At 46.6% G+C, this 13,944-nt stretch overlaps 1 protein-coding gene across 1 annotated transcript in view; it reads left to right on the top strand.

Annotated features, from left to right (window-relative positions):
• The first annotated feature begins 1,021 nt into the window (after positions 1-1,021).
• The window catches only part of MED13L (mediator complex subunit 13L), a 131,078-nt gene continuing 118,155 nt past the window's right edge, over positions 1,022-13,944 (top strand). Inside the window, exon 1 of the mRNA XM_066603830.1 lies at positions 1,022-1,747. Within this exon, the coding sequence (XP_066459927.1) occupies positions 1,676-1,747 (72 nt within the window). The 5' untranslated portion in view covers positions 1,022-1,675. The remainder of the gene's footprint in view (positions 1,748-13,944) is intronic.

Genomic DNA, 13,944 nt, shown 5'->3' on the forward strand with positions numbered 1-13,944 from the left:
TTATTGTGAAGGGGGGGTACTGAGGAGCACTATTACGTAATATGGGATACTGAGGGGCACTATTACTGTAAGGGGGTTACTGAGAAGCACTATTACTGTAAGGGGGATACTGAAGAGTTCTATTATTGTTATTGAGTTACTGAGAGGCACTATTATGTAAGGGGGATATTGAAGAGCACCATTACTGTAAAGGGGACACTGAAGAGCACTATCACTGTAAGGGGGATACGGAGGGGCACTATTACTGATGGAACATAAAGGTTGTGGCTTAACGCAAGAGGAATGTGTCCTGTCATAAAACTTGGAGTTAGTTACCCTATTTTTTATTGTACAAAAGTTTAGGAGATATACGTTCCTCCATCCGTAGGACAGAAGAGATGTGGAGGGGTCCTCAGCTGTGTATCTCCACACTCTCCTTCCCCAAATTGTGGACTATAGCTGTGGACTGACCCCCACCCAGCTTTCCCAGAGCCCTGAGCAGCAGTCCAGCCAGCTATGGGGTAATCAGTTGCTCCTGTAATCTGGGGGACAGTCGTAGTGACAAGCTGAGGACAAATCAAGGACTTCTATTTCCCAAAGAGGTGGCTGCTATGTAAGGGTTAATAAGAGTGCTATATGTCGGCCCATCACATGGGGATAACGGCACACGTCTCTGGCCGACTGTCGCACTGCTCCCCACGCATGGCGCGCATTCCTGCTTCCTTTGTGCCGGTTTGCCTCGTCCCTGGCTCTGTACCCCACTACAGGAGGTGTATATCAGGTGAGGGGCCCTCGTGGCCCCCGGTAGCTGATGACACCATTAATACCACGAGCGCTCCGACAACAATAGCGGCGCTGACAATCCTATTATTAATAGCCTCCAATCGAGCGCTCAGGATTCCCATGCACACAGCGACCTCTGGCGGCGCCGCAAGGGACAGACAGGCGCGAGGCCTGCGAGAGACACAGCGGGAGCTCGGATCCCCCCCCTCCACTTCGCCGCCCCGTCACGTGAATGCGGTCGTCCAACCAGAGTCCGTGTTGTCGCGGCCGGACGCCATTGCTGCTGTCAGAGAGGCGAAGCTCTGGTCAGTGTGTGTGAGGGAGACGAGCGGCGGGAGAAGCCCAGGAGCCGAGCCGTCCACCGAGCCCCCGGGGAGGCGGCCGAGTACAGGCCGCACGGAAGGCCCGGGTCTGCTGGCACCGAGGGAGGACGCTGCCGGACTAGGCCCTGAGGCCTCCTACTGTGACACGGGGCGGTCTCCCCCTCAGCCCTGATTACTGTGTGCCTCCCGCCGCCCGCAGAGAGGAGCCCCCGGGTGACTGCGGCCTTGTGCCCGGGTGAGGCCTGCCTTGGGGCCCCCGGCGGGCGCGCTCCAGCCCGGCGCCCTGGCCCGGCGCAGCCTCCCGGACTGGCATTACATTCCCTGAGAGCGGGGGGAGGCCGAGCGCTTCCTTCCCCTCCTCTTCCTCTCACAGCCCACCAGGCCGCCCCTCCCCCACACGGGTGACTCATTGCTCCGCGCCGGATTAGCGGGCCGGTCCTCCCCGGGACATGCTGGTGGGTAGCCGGCGGCTGTGACTCGTCATCCCGCGGAGGAAGGATCGGGCCTGCTCTGCGGCTCCTCGCTTGCATCGGACCCAGGATTTAGCCCTCAGACATGCCCAGCGCTGGTAGCCAGGCACCGGGAGGATCATGACTGCGGCGGCGAACTGGGCAGCCAACGGGGCGAGCCTGGAGGACTGTCACTCTAACCTCTTCTCCCTGGTGAGTCCGTGGGTGCACTGGTGGGGGCATGTAGGGAGGGATGCCGGCACCTGGTGAGTCGGTGGGTGGAACTGTGCCCCTGTGCTGGGGGGGCTGTGGGCATGAAGGGGGTGATGGTGGCACTGGTGGGGGCATGGAGGGGGTGATGCCTGCACCTGGTGAGTCTGTGGGTGGCACTGTGCCCCTGTGCTGGGAGCATGTAGGGGGTGATGCCGCCACCTGGTGAGTCTGTGGGTGGTACTGTGCCCCTGTGCTGGGAGCATGTAGGGGGTGATGCCGCCACCTGGTGAGTCTGTGGGTGGTACTGTGCCCCTGTGCTGGGGGCATGTAGGGGGTGATGCCGCCACCTGGTGAGTCTGTGGGGGGCATTGTGCCCCTCTGCTGGGGCATGTAGGGGGTGATGCCGCCACCTTGTGTCTGGGGGCATGTAGGGGGTGAGTCCGTGGGTGGCACCAGTGGGGGCATGTAGGTGGTGGTGATGGCACCTGGTGAGTCCGTAGGTGGCACTGGTGGGAGCATGTAGAGGGTAATGCTGGCACCTGGTGGGTCCATGGGTGGCACTGTGCCCCTGTCCTGTGGGGGCTGTGGGCAGGTAGAGGGTGATGGTGGCACTGGTGGGGGCATATAGGGGGTGATGCCTGCACCTGCGGAGTCCGTGGGTGGCACTGGTGGGGGCACCTGTTAGGTCTGAACGGTGTCCTAACCGGGGGTGGGGATGGATGGATAGATGGTGGAAACCCCTGCGGGGTCACGTACAGATACTATAAGACAGCTGGAGAGGTCATTGCTGGGGCGGCCAGTCTGCCACCGGATGCTGGTCGCGGCTCGGTTACATCACACGGTTTGCTTTTTCTGGGTTTTAGGAAATGAACCGTATAAGACTAAGTTCACACTAGTGCTGTTGGGGTGTTTGTATCCTGATTTACAAAAAACTGAAGTGAATCGGATTGCTTGCATTTTTTTTCCCATTATAAAAAAGAAAAAAAATCAATTGTTCTTACATTTTTAAAAAAACTGGAAACCAAAGTCCCGCAGTCGGCGCTTTTGTTACAGTGCAAAAAAGAAACAAAACCCGGAGCGCAGGGAAGAAATGACAGATTGAAATAGAAGACTCAAAAGTTTCAATGCGTTTCTATGGGCAGAAAACTGCCATGCTTTCTTCCCGTCTGGCGGCTCCCTCGACGGATCGGCCAGTCAGGAAGCAAAAGCGTTAGTGTGAACTCGGCAGAAGAAAAGTGATTCAAAACTGACCCAAATGGAAACCATAGTTTCTGTTTTTTTTTTTAACAGATCTGATAATGTGTCAAAAAGAACGTTTCCATCCATTTTTCACTGATACATTGTGTCTTTTGTCTCTTACCTTCTGCCCTCGCTCATGTAAGAACAGCTCAGTTAAACAGACAACAGAAAAATAGAACCAAATGGAAACCTTTCTGTTCCGTTCCCCATTGACTGTGTTTTTTTTTTAAAAAGTCCTTTCCATTCACTTTTTCTTTTTTTATAGCGGAAGAAAGTGCTGCAGTCTGCGCTATTTTTTTTTTCTTTTGAAAAAAAATAAATGGAAAGCAGACTGAACCGAACTGAGCATAACTGAAGCTCGGAAGATCCCAGGGAAGTCAATGAGGAGTGACATGGAAGTGGGTTTCTGTTTTACTGCTCTTCTGACAGAGCAGCAAGAATGGAAAACGGAAACGCTAATGTGAACGAGCTCTTACTGAAGATGGACTGCCCCTTTGATAAGCAGCAATGTCACTCACTGGGAGTCTCTTGTATGATAAGTGAACTCTGCTGCCCGCAGGTTGTTTCTTAGTACTCCCAGGTCAGGCTGGGCTTGTCCACCTTCTCCAGATGTTCTCCTACTGGATGTTATGGGGTCTTACACTTGATCATGACAGTTTAGTAGATATGTTGGTTACTCGGCACCTACCGACAAAGTGCAATAATTGTGTTCTCTGCTGTTACTGCAGTGTGATGTAACCATCACTGCTGCCACGGCTGACCTCCCCCAGCTTTCCTAGAACCCAGAATGTCACTTCTGAGTAGTTTTGTAGTAATATGTTAGCCAAAGCTGGAATGGAGGCCATATTTGTTGTCCCCTACTTTCCCAGGTTTGATAAAGTCCCATGGAATTACTGGGTACTTGGACTCGGCTAGCATCATTGTTTGTTCACATTTGGTGTGTAAGTGAGGAAAAGCTTTGTACGCATATGAAAAATGAAGGCTGTGATGTATGTTGAATGGTGGCAGTTATTACCCATAGGTTACAGTGGTAGCCATTTAATGAATACATCATGGTAAGCACTTGAGATCTACAATTCGGATGCCTGTGAAGTTCGTTTTACTGTGGCCTCTACAAAAGCTGATCTTCACGATGTATAACTCTGCAACTCCAATGAAAAGGCCAATATTGAATATATTAATTGAGTTACATTACTGATATATATTTACTGTGCTTCTAAAATTGAAGTTCTTGGTGCATGTTTTGATCAAATTGAGTCCATCTGCCCCGACAGCTTCAGGCTGGATGTGCTGTCTAGGCTTTGTTTTATTGCACTGTACAATAGAATCAGTCACCCACATGCTTTTCTTTTTTCTTCTTGCGGTCCTAGCGAGACGGAGGCCAAAAGGACACTTTTGGCCTCCATGTGACTAACGGAACCCCATGATCACGTTTGGCGTGTACCTTTTATAGTTTGCTGTCATATGCGCTAAACATACAACTCTCCAGTGATGAATGCTCTGTTCCTGGAAATACAGTGACGCTTTTTAGGTATTTAACGACATTTCCATCAGATTCGCACCAGCCAGACCTGTCTTGTGCTTGTCTTGGTCTTTGATCTCCTTTGTGTTGGTGATTTTTGTAAATGTCTCCAGTCTTTCAATAACTGGATGTAAGAAGGGGCTAGATACATCCCGTTGACTAGTGTGCCTGGACATTAGCTGCTTTTTCACTAGTTTCCTCTTTATGTCTAATTTGTTCTAAACTATCAGCATCAGTCTGGAATGAGAATTGTAAAAGTCCAGCATCCTGACATGTAACCCTCAGCCTCCTTATTGATGGCTGCTTTTATGAGGCCATTCCTTAGGGCATGTTCACACCGATGCAATTTCCTCCAATTTTTGGCGCTGTCCTAGGAGCTGAACAATGGAAAAAAAAATAGAAGTGTTGTTTCCAGCAGATACTGGTTCCGAGCAGTACAGACCCGTTCACTATAATCTGTTCCATTCGGCTGTCTGGCATTCACAGATGAAATGGCGCAGCATGCTGCATTGTTTCATCTGGGAATTTATGGCTCATCTGCGAGTCTCCCCTTATACCTAGGCTGTACAAATCCACATAGCTGGAGCACCTGGAAATAAGCTACTGGCGCCTGACTTTTGGGTTATTTTTTTTAATGATGTCTATAAAAGTTTTTATTGCTGGGCCTCTCGGTCATATGGGGTTATGCGATGGTGTGAGTCTATAGATTGCTAGTTCCCGTTTTGCTCTTGTAGCTGCTGACTTCCAGTGTCCACAATGGATTACTGTAGTGACATCATCTCACTGCTGCATTGTTGTCCCGGCGGTAGACGCTTCAGCTCTCTGTCATTAGCAGCTCCTGTCTGTGTTGCCATGTGTCACTGAAGAATTGTCAGTACAAGCTGTCTGTGTGACACGTTCTTGTTGCGTTGCCTCTCTTCTGTGTTTACATCTCATTTCTCAGCCTCTTCTGACTCACAGTCTATCCTGGCTGTCTGTGGGTTGTTCTACGTAAATGGCCAGCCTTGTCTCCACCTGCCTAGTCTGGTGTGTGCGCTCCGGAGGCTTTCATCATACTGATAGGATGTTATGTGTGGCATGAGCATTGCCATGCCTCACTAGTTCCCAGCATCGTTACTATAGTGTTGAGGTGCTGGACCCGACACGGGCTTGTAATGCAGGGTATACACTGGCTTCTTTGTGAACAGATTAAATGTCTTAAAGGTGCACTATACCATTTTACCATAATGGATACAATGCAAACCTACTTAGCACTTGAAATTAGCTGTATTAATTATATAGAAAACCGTTTTGCTCTTATTTTTTTTTCAGTTTTCTTCCGCCTTTTTGTCTTTTTTTTTTTTTTTTGTGGAAGTATAAGCGAGGTTAGAGCTCGATGGCAACATGGGATGTGTTGTTGTTGCATAGCAACCCAACCTCCTATCTCAGCCACAGCATTTCTTCACACAGTGTCTACCGACAGGTGAGATGCCTGCAACCTAATGGGATGCTGCCCTAAATCAGTGTCCCATAGTGCCAGTCTGTCCGACTGCTTTGGCATCATCATCTTCTAGTGATTTGAGCTTAAGTAGTGCTGATATGATTATATCAAGATGGAGTTGTCAGTGAGATTGTCTTTGCTGGCAGCATATCATTAAAGTGGTTTCCAAGGATTTATCGTTAATGTCTTATTCTTTGGTAAGGCCGTCAGTGTGGAATAGGGGAGAGTCTGAAGCAGTCGGTAGCTGACACAGGACCGGCCATAGGCATGCAGGTCATGCTGCTGGGGAGCAGGTGTAGTACATGGAGGAGAGCAGATGTGCCTGTAGTGACGTGGCTGCAGCTCTACCTTCTGGGTATCTTTGAGTCCTGGCAGTCGGGCTGTTGGTGGTCGCACTTGGGTGCCCTTCAACAGTGTTAAGTCTCGAAAACCCTTTTTTCAATTTGGCACACACCATCCTGCTGAATCTAAGGTATTATAGACACCGTGTGGCCCCTAGTTTGTACCTTGACAGCTAATGGCATATTATTTGTGAATAGTTGCTTATCATCACGATTTCATCCCTGTGGCCAAGGGAAACCTAATTTTTTTAAGTTGAAGGACAAATGTTTTTTTTTTTCTCTTTCAATAGCTGCATTCTAAGAGCCATAACTCTTATTAAGGCCGCCTGCACAGGGCCATCCACCTCCGGATTCCGTAGAGAATACTGGCCATAAACATGCTATGGAAAATCGCTTTTACATGTCCATGAGCGGAAATCGTTAGCGATTTTCTGCTCGCGGAGGGAAAATTGCAGCATATTCGGTTTCAGTGCGTATAGCTTCCATTGAAGTCAATGGAAACTGCCCCATCCGCGGCCCTTCCGCAATCATTATTGCGGAAAGATCTCAGACTCCGCATCGTTTCCTAGCGACTACACAGCATAATCTGTACAGCACATGTGTGCCGTCCGCAATACAGATCTGGAGAGGTACACAGAGTCCCTGGCCAGGCACAAGGTTGGATTCCGCTGCAGGATCGATTCGGCCTAATTTTTCTGTCTATGTTGCCATATGAAGGCTTGTGTTTTTTTATTTTTTTTAAATGATTTGTATTTTTTAGTGGCATCATATTAAGATGCTGTACAATGTATTGAAAAACTTTTAATAGTTTTTTTTTTTTTGACAGAATGAGAAAAAAAGCATTCCTGCTATTGAGTTTTGAGCTTTTGCAGCATTGACTGTATGGCATAGATAAGTAACCTTTATTCTTCAGATCAGTATGATTGTGGCCATACCAAATATTAGAACTTTTTTTTTTCAGCTACCTTTGTTGCATTCTTATAGCCTTAACCTATTTTTATATTTAGCACCATTTGGGTATATCGGACGTATTGATTACCTTTTTGTATTTGTTTTTTTGTGGGAGAACAGGGATTCTAATTATGTGGACTTGTTTAATATTTTTGGCTTTTAACCATAATAAAGCATTTTGTGAGGGGAGGAAAAAAAATTAAAAAAGGAGTTATATTTTTATGATGGCGTCTTTCAAATGTCTATTTTTATTTTTTTTTCTAGTCTAGCCCTACTTGGGGAGGGTGAACATGCAGTTATTTGATCACTTAAAGGGGTTGTCTCGCGGCAGCAAGTGGGGTTCAGCACTTCTGTATGGCCATATTAATGCACTTTGTAATATACATCGTGCATTAAATATGAGCCATACAGAAGTTATTCACTTACCTTCCCTGCGCTGGCGTCCCCGTCTCCATGGCTCCGTCTAACTTCAGTGTCTAATCGCCCGATTAGACGCGATTGCGCAGAAGGGTCTTCTGCCATCGACTCGGTCTGGCACGAGCGGCGTTCTGGCTCCGCCCCCTTCTGCGCATCATCGCGTAGCTCCGCCCCGTCATGTGTGCCGATTCCAGCCAATCAGGAGGCTGGAATCAGCACACGTGACGGGGCGGAGCTACGCGATGACGTGTAGAAGGGGGCGGAGCCAGAACGCCGCTGCTGCTGGGCAGGCCCAAAGGCAGAAGACCCTTCTGCGCAAGCGCGTCTAATCGGGCGATTAGATGCTGAAGTTAGACGGAGCCATGGAGACGGGGACGCTAGCAACGGAACAGGTAAGTGAATAACTTCTGTATGGCTCATATTTAATGCACGATGTATATTACAAAGTGCATTAATATGGCCATACAGAAGTGCTGAACCCCACTTGCTGCCGCGAGACAACCCCTTTAATGATGCATTGTAAGGGTGACTACCCACTACAGTTTTTTTTCACTGCAAAATTTGCAGCGCTTTTTATTTTCTGCAGGGGTCTATGGGACTTGTAATGTTAAAATCGCAATTTACCATGAATCGCAATTTTAACATTACAAGTCCCATAGACCCCATGCAGAAAAAAAAACGCTGCGGATTTCGCAGTAAACAAAAATGGAGTGAGTAGTCACCCTAATACTTAAATACTACAGTGTATTATGTTTCCTTTATTACCACACCTTTGCATCCTACGGGTTAAATAGCTGGGTTCAGAGTTCTTCTGTGGCTGCACCATGCGCATGCTATACATACAGCGCTTTGCACTAGCTATGTGATGGTGCCAGCGCTGTGAATGTATGGCACATGGTGTTAAGAGGTTAAACATGGGCATCTCTGGGATACACGTATGAATAAGATCTCTCAAAATCAGTTTGTGAGAAGTAATATCCTGTGCCTGGCATCCAGCTGAAAAGGACATTTGGGGGGACGATTGTTAGGTGTCAGCTGCTTCCCGCTAGCTGGTAGCGTTCTCAGAAGTGCTGATGATTGGTGAGAGCAGCTGATGGGTCTTCTCACAAATATCCTTTTCAGCTGGAGGGCAGGCATCCTTTTATATAAACAAAGCTTAACTGCAAAGAGAGAAGTTTTATATATGTTTTAATATACTTTGTATTTTAATTCTTCATCATTTTTAAGAACTCTGCTTGCTGTCAGTAGATGAGAACATTATTTACACCAAGTAGCTCAAAACCCATCTGAACATAACACATGTTTGGGACAGTTGTATACAGTCTAATGCATTCTATAGTAGGGTCGTTCCATGACAGATCACCCAAATGGTCATTTGTTTTATAGAAGGTCTCTAAAAATCTGTTTTCAGACTTGTTGGTCATGGGTCAAGACACACAGAGGGGCAATTTTCCGAAGTTCACCAAAAACCATAATTTTTTGATAACTCTTATCTCAGACATTATTGGGCGCAGAAAGATGTGCCAGGCCCCATTCTCTTCATAGCATATCTTTCCTAACGTTTTAATGCCAATACAAGTTAAAGTAAAATTGGAGCAAAAACGCATATTCTTTTTCTCTTTCTTGGAACTGAGCCACTTCAGAGAGAATACAGAAAAAATGTGTGCGTATGTGTAGAATATATATAATTTATTTATTTTCACAAGGACATGTATATGGTCCATACATTGAAGTTTCTTATCACAAATTTTCAGGAAGACGCTCTTTGTAGTTTTTGAAAAACAAATTCTTGACCTCTTAGGGCTCGTTCACACGACCGTGATTTTGTAGTGTATTACGCACACGATGCACGGCCGTGTGATATGCGGTGATTGGAGTCAATGAAAGTACATGGCCTTTCATCGAGCCGTTCACATTAGCGTGTAAATGTTGCATGTAGATACGCACATGAAAAAGATTGCAGCCTGCTCTACTTCATTGCGTATCACACAGCGAGAGCCCTATACTTGTGTATGAGCAGGGTATGCAACGTTCTCCATACGCAATACACTGCGTATAGGTGACGATACGTATGCAACTCTGCTATAGGACAAAACGGGGAATTAAAAAAAAGTCACACTGCGCATGTCCGTGTGCGTGTGAGATGCTGTAATGCGCCATATGCAGCCATGCTGGTATGATCGTGTGAATGACCCCTACTGACAGTAAAAATGCATAATTAATGATACTGGCAAAGGATAAATATGGTGCTGTGGGAAATGTTTGAAATTTGTGTAATATCAATCTAATCAGCTATCACATTTGAAAAGTCTTCTGACCATTTTTCCTCTTACATTTTGTTATGTTCTGATCTTGTGCAAACTAAAAAAAAGTCACGTGTTTTTTTTTTCCCCATCATTCCGGACTTAAAGGGGTTTTCCTGGGAAATATTATTGATCGGCTGCGATCCATCGCTCGGGACCCCGACGCGGGCGCATGCTGTCACCGCCTTAAATACACAAAGGTCTGGGTGGAACAATGGAAGTCTCTGCGCCGACCTCTGTGTAGTGTCCGGCGCTTGTAACTGCAGGCATGGCTGTCATTGAAATCAATATGAGCCGTGCCTGCAGTTAAAAGCGCTGGACACTACATTAAGATCTGAGCGAAGGCTTACACTCCGACCTCTGTGTATTTATTGCACTGACAGCATGCGCCCGCTCAGCTGATTGGTTGGGGTCCCGAGCGACGGACCCCAGCCGATCAACTATTTATGACATCCTGAGTATAGGTCAGCAGTAGTATTCTAGTATTCTCCCTGGAAAACTCCTTTAATACCCCATATTGACAAACGGAAGGTTAGAAATCTATGTAAATGTTGTATAAATAAAAAAACTAATCTTGTACATTACCCTAAGTGTTCGGATACCTTACTGGGCCATTCCCAGCCCTTGTAGCTGCTGTCTGATACTCTGGATATTAGCTGGTGGTTAGAATAATGGGACTCAACTTCAATGTATGAGATGTGTATACTACTTTTTTTTTCAGCTTCTCTCTGGAACTTTTGTTTCAATTTAACTGGTTTTGGAATTTAGTGTTACAAAAATGTCACAATCCACATGTTGTTACAAACAGAATCACACCTCGCACATCTTTCTACACACAAGTTTCCAAGATCTGAATTATCAAAAATTGTGGTTCTCGGTGACCTTTGGAAAATTGACCTATCTGCATTTCTTGACCCCTATAACCAGATGGGTCTGAAAACCTGAGGTTTTGTATACATTCTAGTAATGAACTAATGTGAAAAGTTTGGTAAATATCAGAGATGGATGAGTGTTGTTACCCTTTGGGTGATTTGTCCTGGAATGACCCAGTATGGTAATTGGCTGGACACCAGACAGATAAACGCTGTCTATGGTGAGTAAAATGGTTGATAATGCGATCAAAAATGCTATTTGGCTGCCAAATGTTTAGGCTTGAGCCAAAGACGCCCAAGTGATTTTTCTAGCTTGGCGCTCTGCTGCATAGAAATGGATGTAAAACATAACGTTTGCCCACTCCTACCACTAGAGGGAGCAAGTGGAGGTATTCCACCCTCTGGAATTACTAAAGGGACTGTCTGGGACTTTTACTATTGATGACCTCTCCTTAGGTTAGGTTATCGATAGTTGATTGGCGGGGGTCCACCTCTTGGCATCCTGAGCATTCAGCTGATCCCTGTACCTACTTTCAATGCGGACAGCACTAGAAGCAGATGGCACTGCCAGCCTTGAAGCACACCGGTTTGGTATTATAGGCATAGCTCCCACTGAATCTAGTGAAAGCTATGCCTGCAGTACCAAACTGGGCCACTACAATATGGACAGCGCTTTGTTTCCTGTGCTGTCCAGCCTGGAGATCAGCCCCATTACGATTAAAGTATATTGGTATGTAGTCAGGGTCTCCGCTCCCCCTACTAGCGTTTGCAGGTAGCTGTAATGTAGAGACTGTAGAATGTAAACTGGTAATGTAACTACTTTTACATGTAAGGCTTTGTTCACATCACAGTGGTGATGTCTGCTTCACACGTACACCAGAAAAGCTCTAGGGGTACATGTTAAGTATCTTTTTTTTACTCGAAAACCTCTTTAAGGCGCTATTCGGATGAGCGCTGTTTTAGCACACTATAGCCGTGAGTGGCGACTTTAGTGCTGTAAAGATCCCGTGAAGGGCTACTTGAAGTAGCCCGCTCACACGATCCGAGGTGCATGCTGATAGGAGCCCATGGAAAGCATGCAGCAAAAATAGGACGTCCCATCGTTAAGCGCACCTTGGAGCCAACATGCGTGTTTGCACTCGCACATCCTATCTTTTGTTAGGTGCGCCGATTCAGCGTGCCTAATATTCTCTCATGTGAACTCCTCTCGGAACCTATTGGTTCCTATTAGAAGCATGTTTTGTGCACTAACAGCGTTCGTCTGAATGAGGCCTAAGACCTCATGCCCACGGCCGAGTTGGATTCCGCCTGCAAAATCTTGCACCGAAGTCAGACCCGGCGCCCCCCTTAGACACCATACTCTCCTCTCCAGATCCAGAGATGCGCCTGCGCTGGGCGGTGACGCGATTTTTCCACGATACTTCAGCTGTGCAAACAGCGTGGAGTATCGCGGGACGGACGGCTTCCATTGACTGCGATTTTTCCACAATGAATAGAACATTCTGCGATTCTCCCCCACGAGCGGAAAATCACAGTTGATTTCTGCTTGTGGGGAAGGGAGAATCTGTTAACATAGCATGTTTATGGACTGCTGTTGTGGCGAGTGTCTGAACGCAAATCCCGCAGCAATTATCCGTTCGTGGGCATCCGGCCTAAAGTTGCATTCACACATTGCGAAAACACTGTCAAATTTTCGCAGGGGAAATGTAGCAAAACCGCAGGTTAGAGTTATTGTACAGTTATAGCAGGAAATCTGCAGCATTTTTTTCCCCCTATATGTGGACAGGATTTGCTTTTAGGCCTAATTCCCATGGCCGGATTTCCCACAGCTGTTACGCTATACTTCCGCCGTCATTCCCCCACTGCTGGCATGTCATGCGCTACACTGCGCATGCGCGCTGGATCGCAAGATGGGATGCACTCGGCAGATCCCGAGAGGTATGCGGTCTGCTATAGAAATCCTGTTTACATGTAGAGGAAAAACCGCTGCAAAGTTTTTTTGCTGCCACTTTACATGTACACGGGCGAGCGCGATATAGCGCGTACCAATTTGCATTTTTCATGCCGATGCAAGGCGCTTTTTTTTTTTTTTTTTTGTGTGTGTTAAAAAAAAAAAAGACAAAAAACCCCACTCATGTAAAGAAGTCCATTCGAAAGAATGGAGATTCGTATTTGTGCATCTCGCAATGCACAGAACTTGTTGGAGATTCTGGCCCCTGTGAATAAGCTCACTCTTCCCTCTAGTTTTGCTGTGGACTCTACGGAAATTCCACAAGAAATCCGCAGCATTTCCACCACGTGTGAACGCACCCCAGGATAGCCGTTCTGCTGGTTCTATTAACTAACCTACATGCTCACATCTGCGGAGCCCAGATTTACTGCTACAGGGAAGAGGGTTAAAGCATAGCTGAGATGGAAATACCAGCCCCGTGCCACGGCCACTAGTGGTTGGGATTGTGAAAACAGACGAACTGGCTGTGCTGTGTGTTTTCCTTAACTCCCATAGAACTGGATGGAGGTTATGGAAATAATATTGTACATTATAAGACGTTCCGGAGACGGCTTTACTCACTGCAGAGAAACCTGACGCAGGCTAAGCACTCAGTCTTGTTTTACTGCTATATATATAATAGCTTGCTAAACCAACAAACTAAACATTCAGCTCTTTTCTGCTATAAATATATATTTATGTATAGCAGAATATATACATTTATTAGCAGAAGAAAGCCTAAGTGTCTAGTTTGTTGGTTTTGCAGGGGTCTTGTCATTTTCTTTCCACATGCCACAAGCTCCTCACCCACCGGGTTGGAGTCGGTGCAGCGCACATGTCCACAAGAGCTGCTGATTCAGGAAGCATGTGATAAGATGGGTCCCCTGCGGCTTTTGTAACAGTTGGCCTTTGCAGTTGAGATTTTTCTGCTGTTCCTGACAATTGCTTCACGTATAATAGAAAACATTCAGTTTAACTTTTGAACTTAAAATTATTATTTTGTCCTCCTTGACTTGTGTATAAATAGTGTTTTCTTGTGTTTATGCTGAATCTTATACGATCCATAAACAAATGACAGTCCC

Source organism: Eleutherodactylus coqui, chromosome 5 (genome assembly GCF_035609145.1).
Source record: "Eleutherodactylus coqui strain aEleCoq1 chromosome 5, aEleCoq1.hap1, whole genome shotgun sequence".
NCBI classification, from domain to species: Eukaryota; Metazoa; Chordata; class Amphibia; order Anura; family Eleutherodactylidae; genus Eleutherodactylus; species Eleutherodactylus coqui.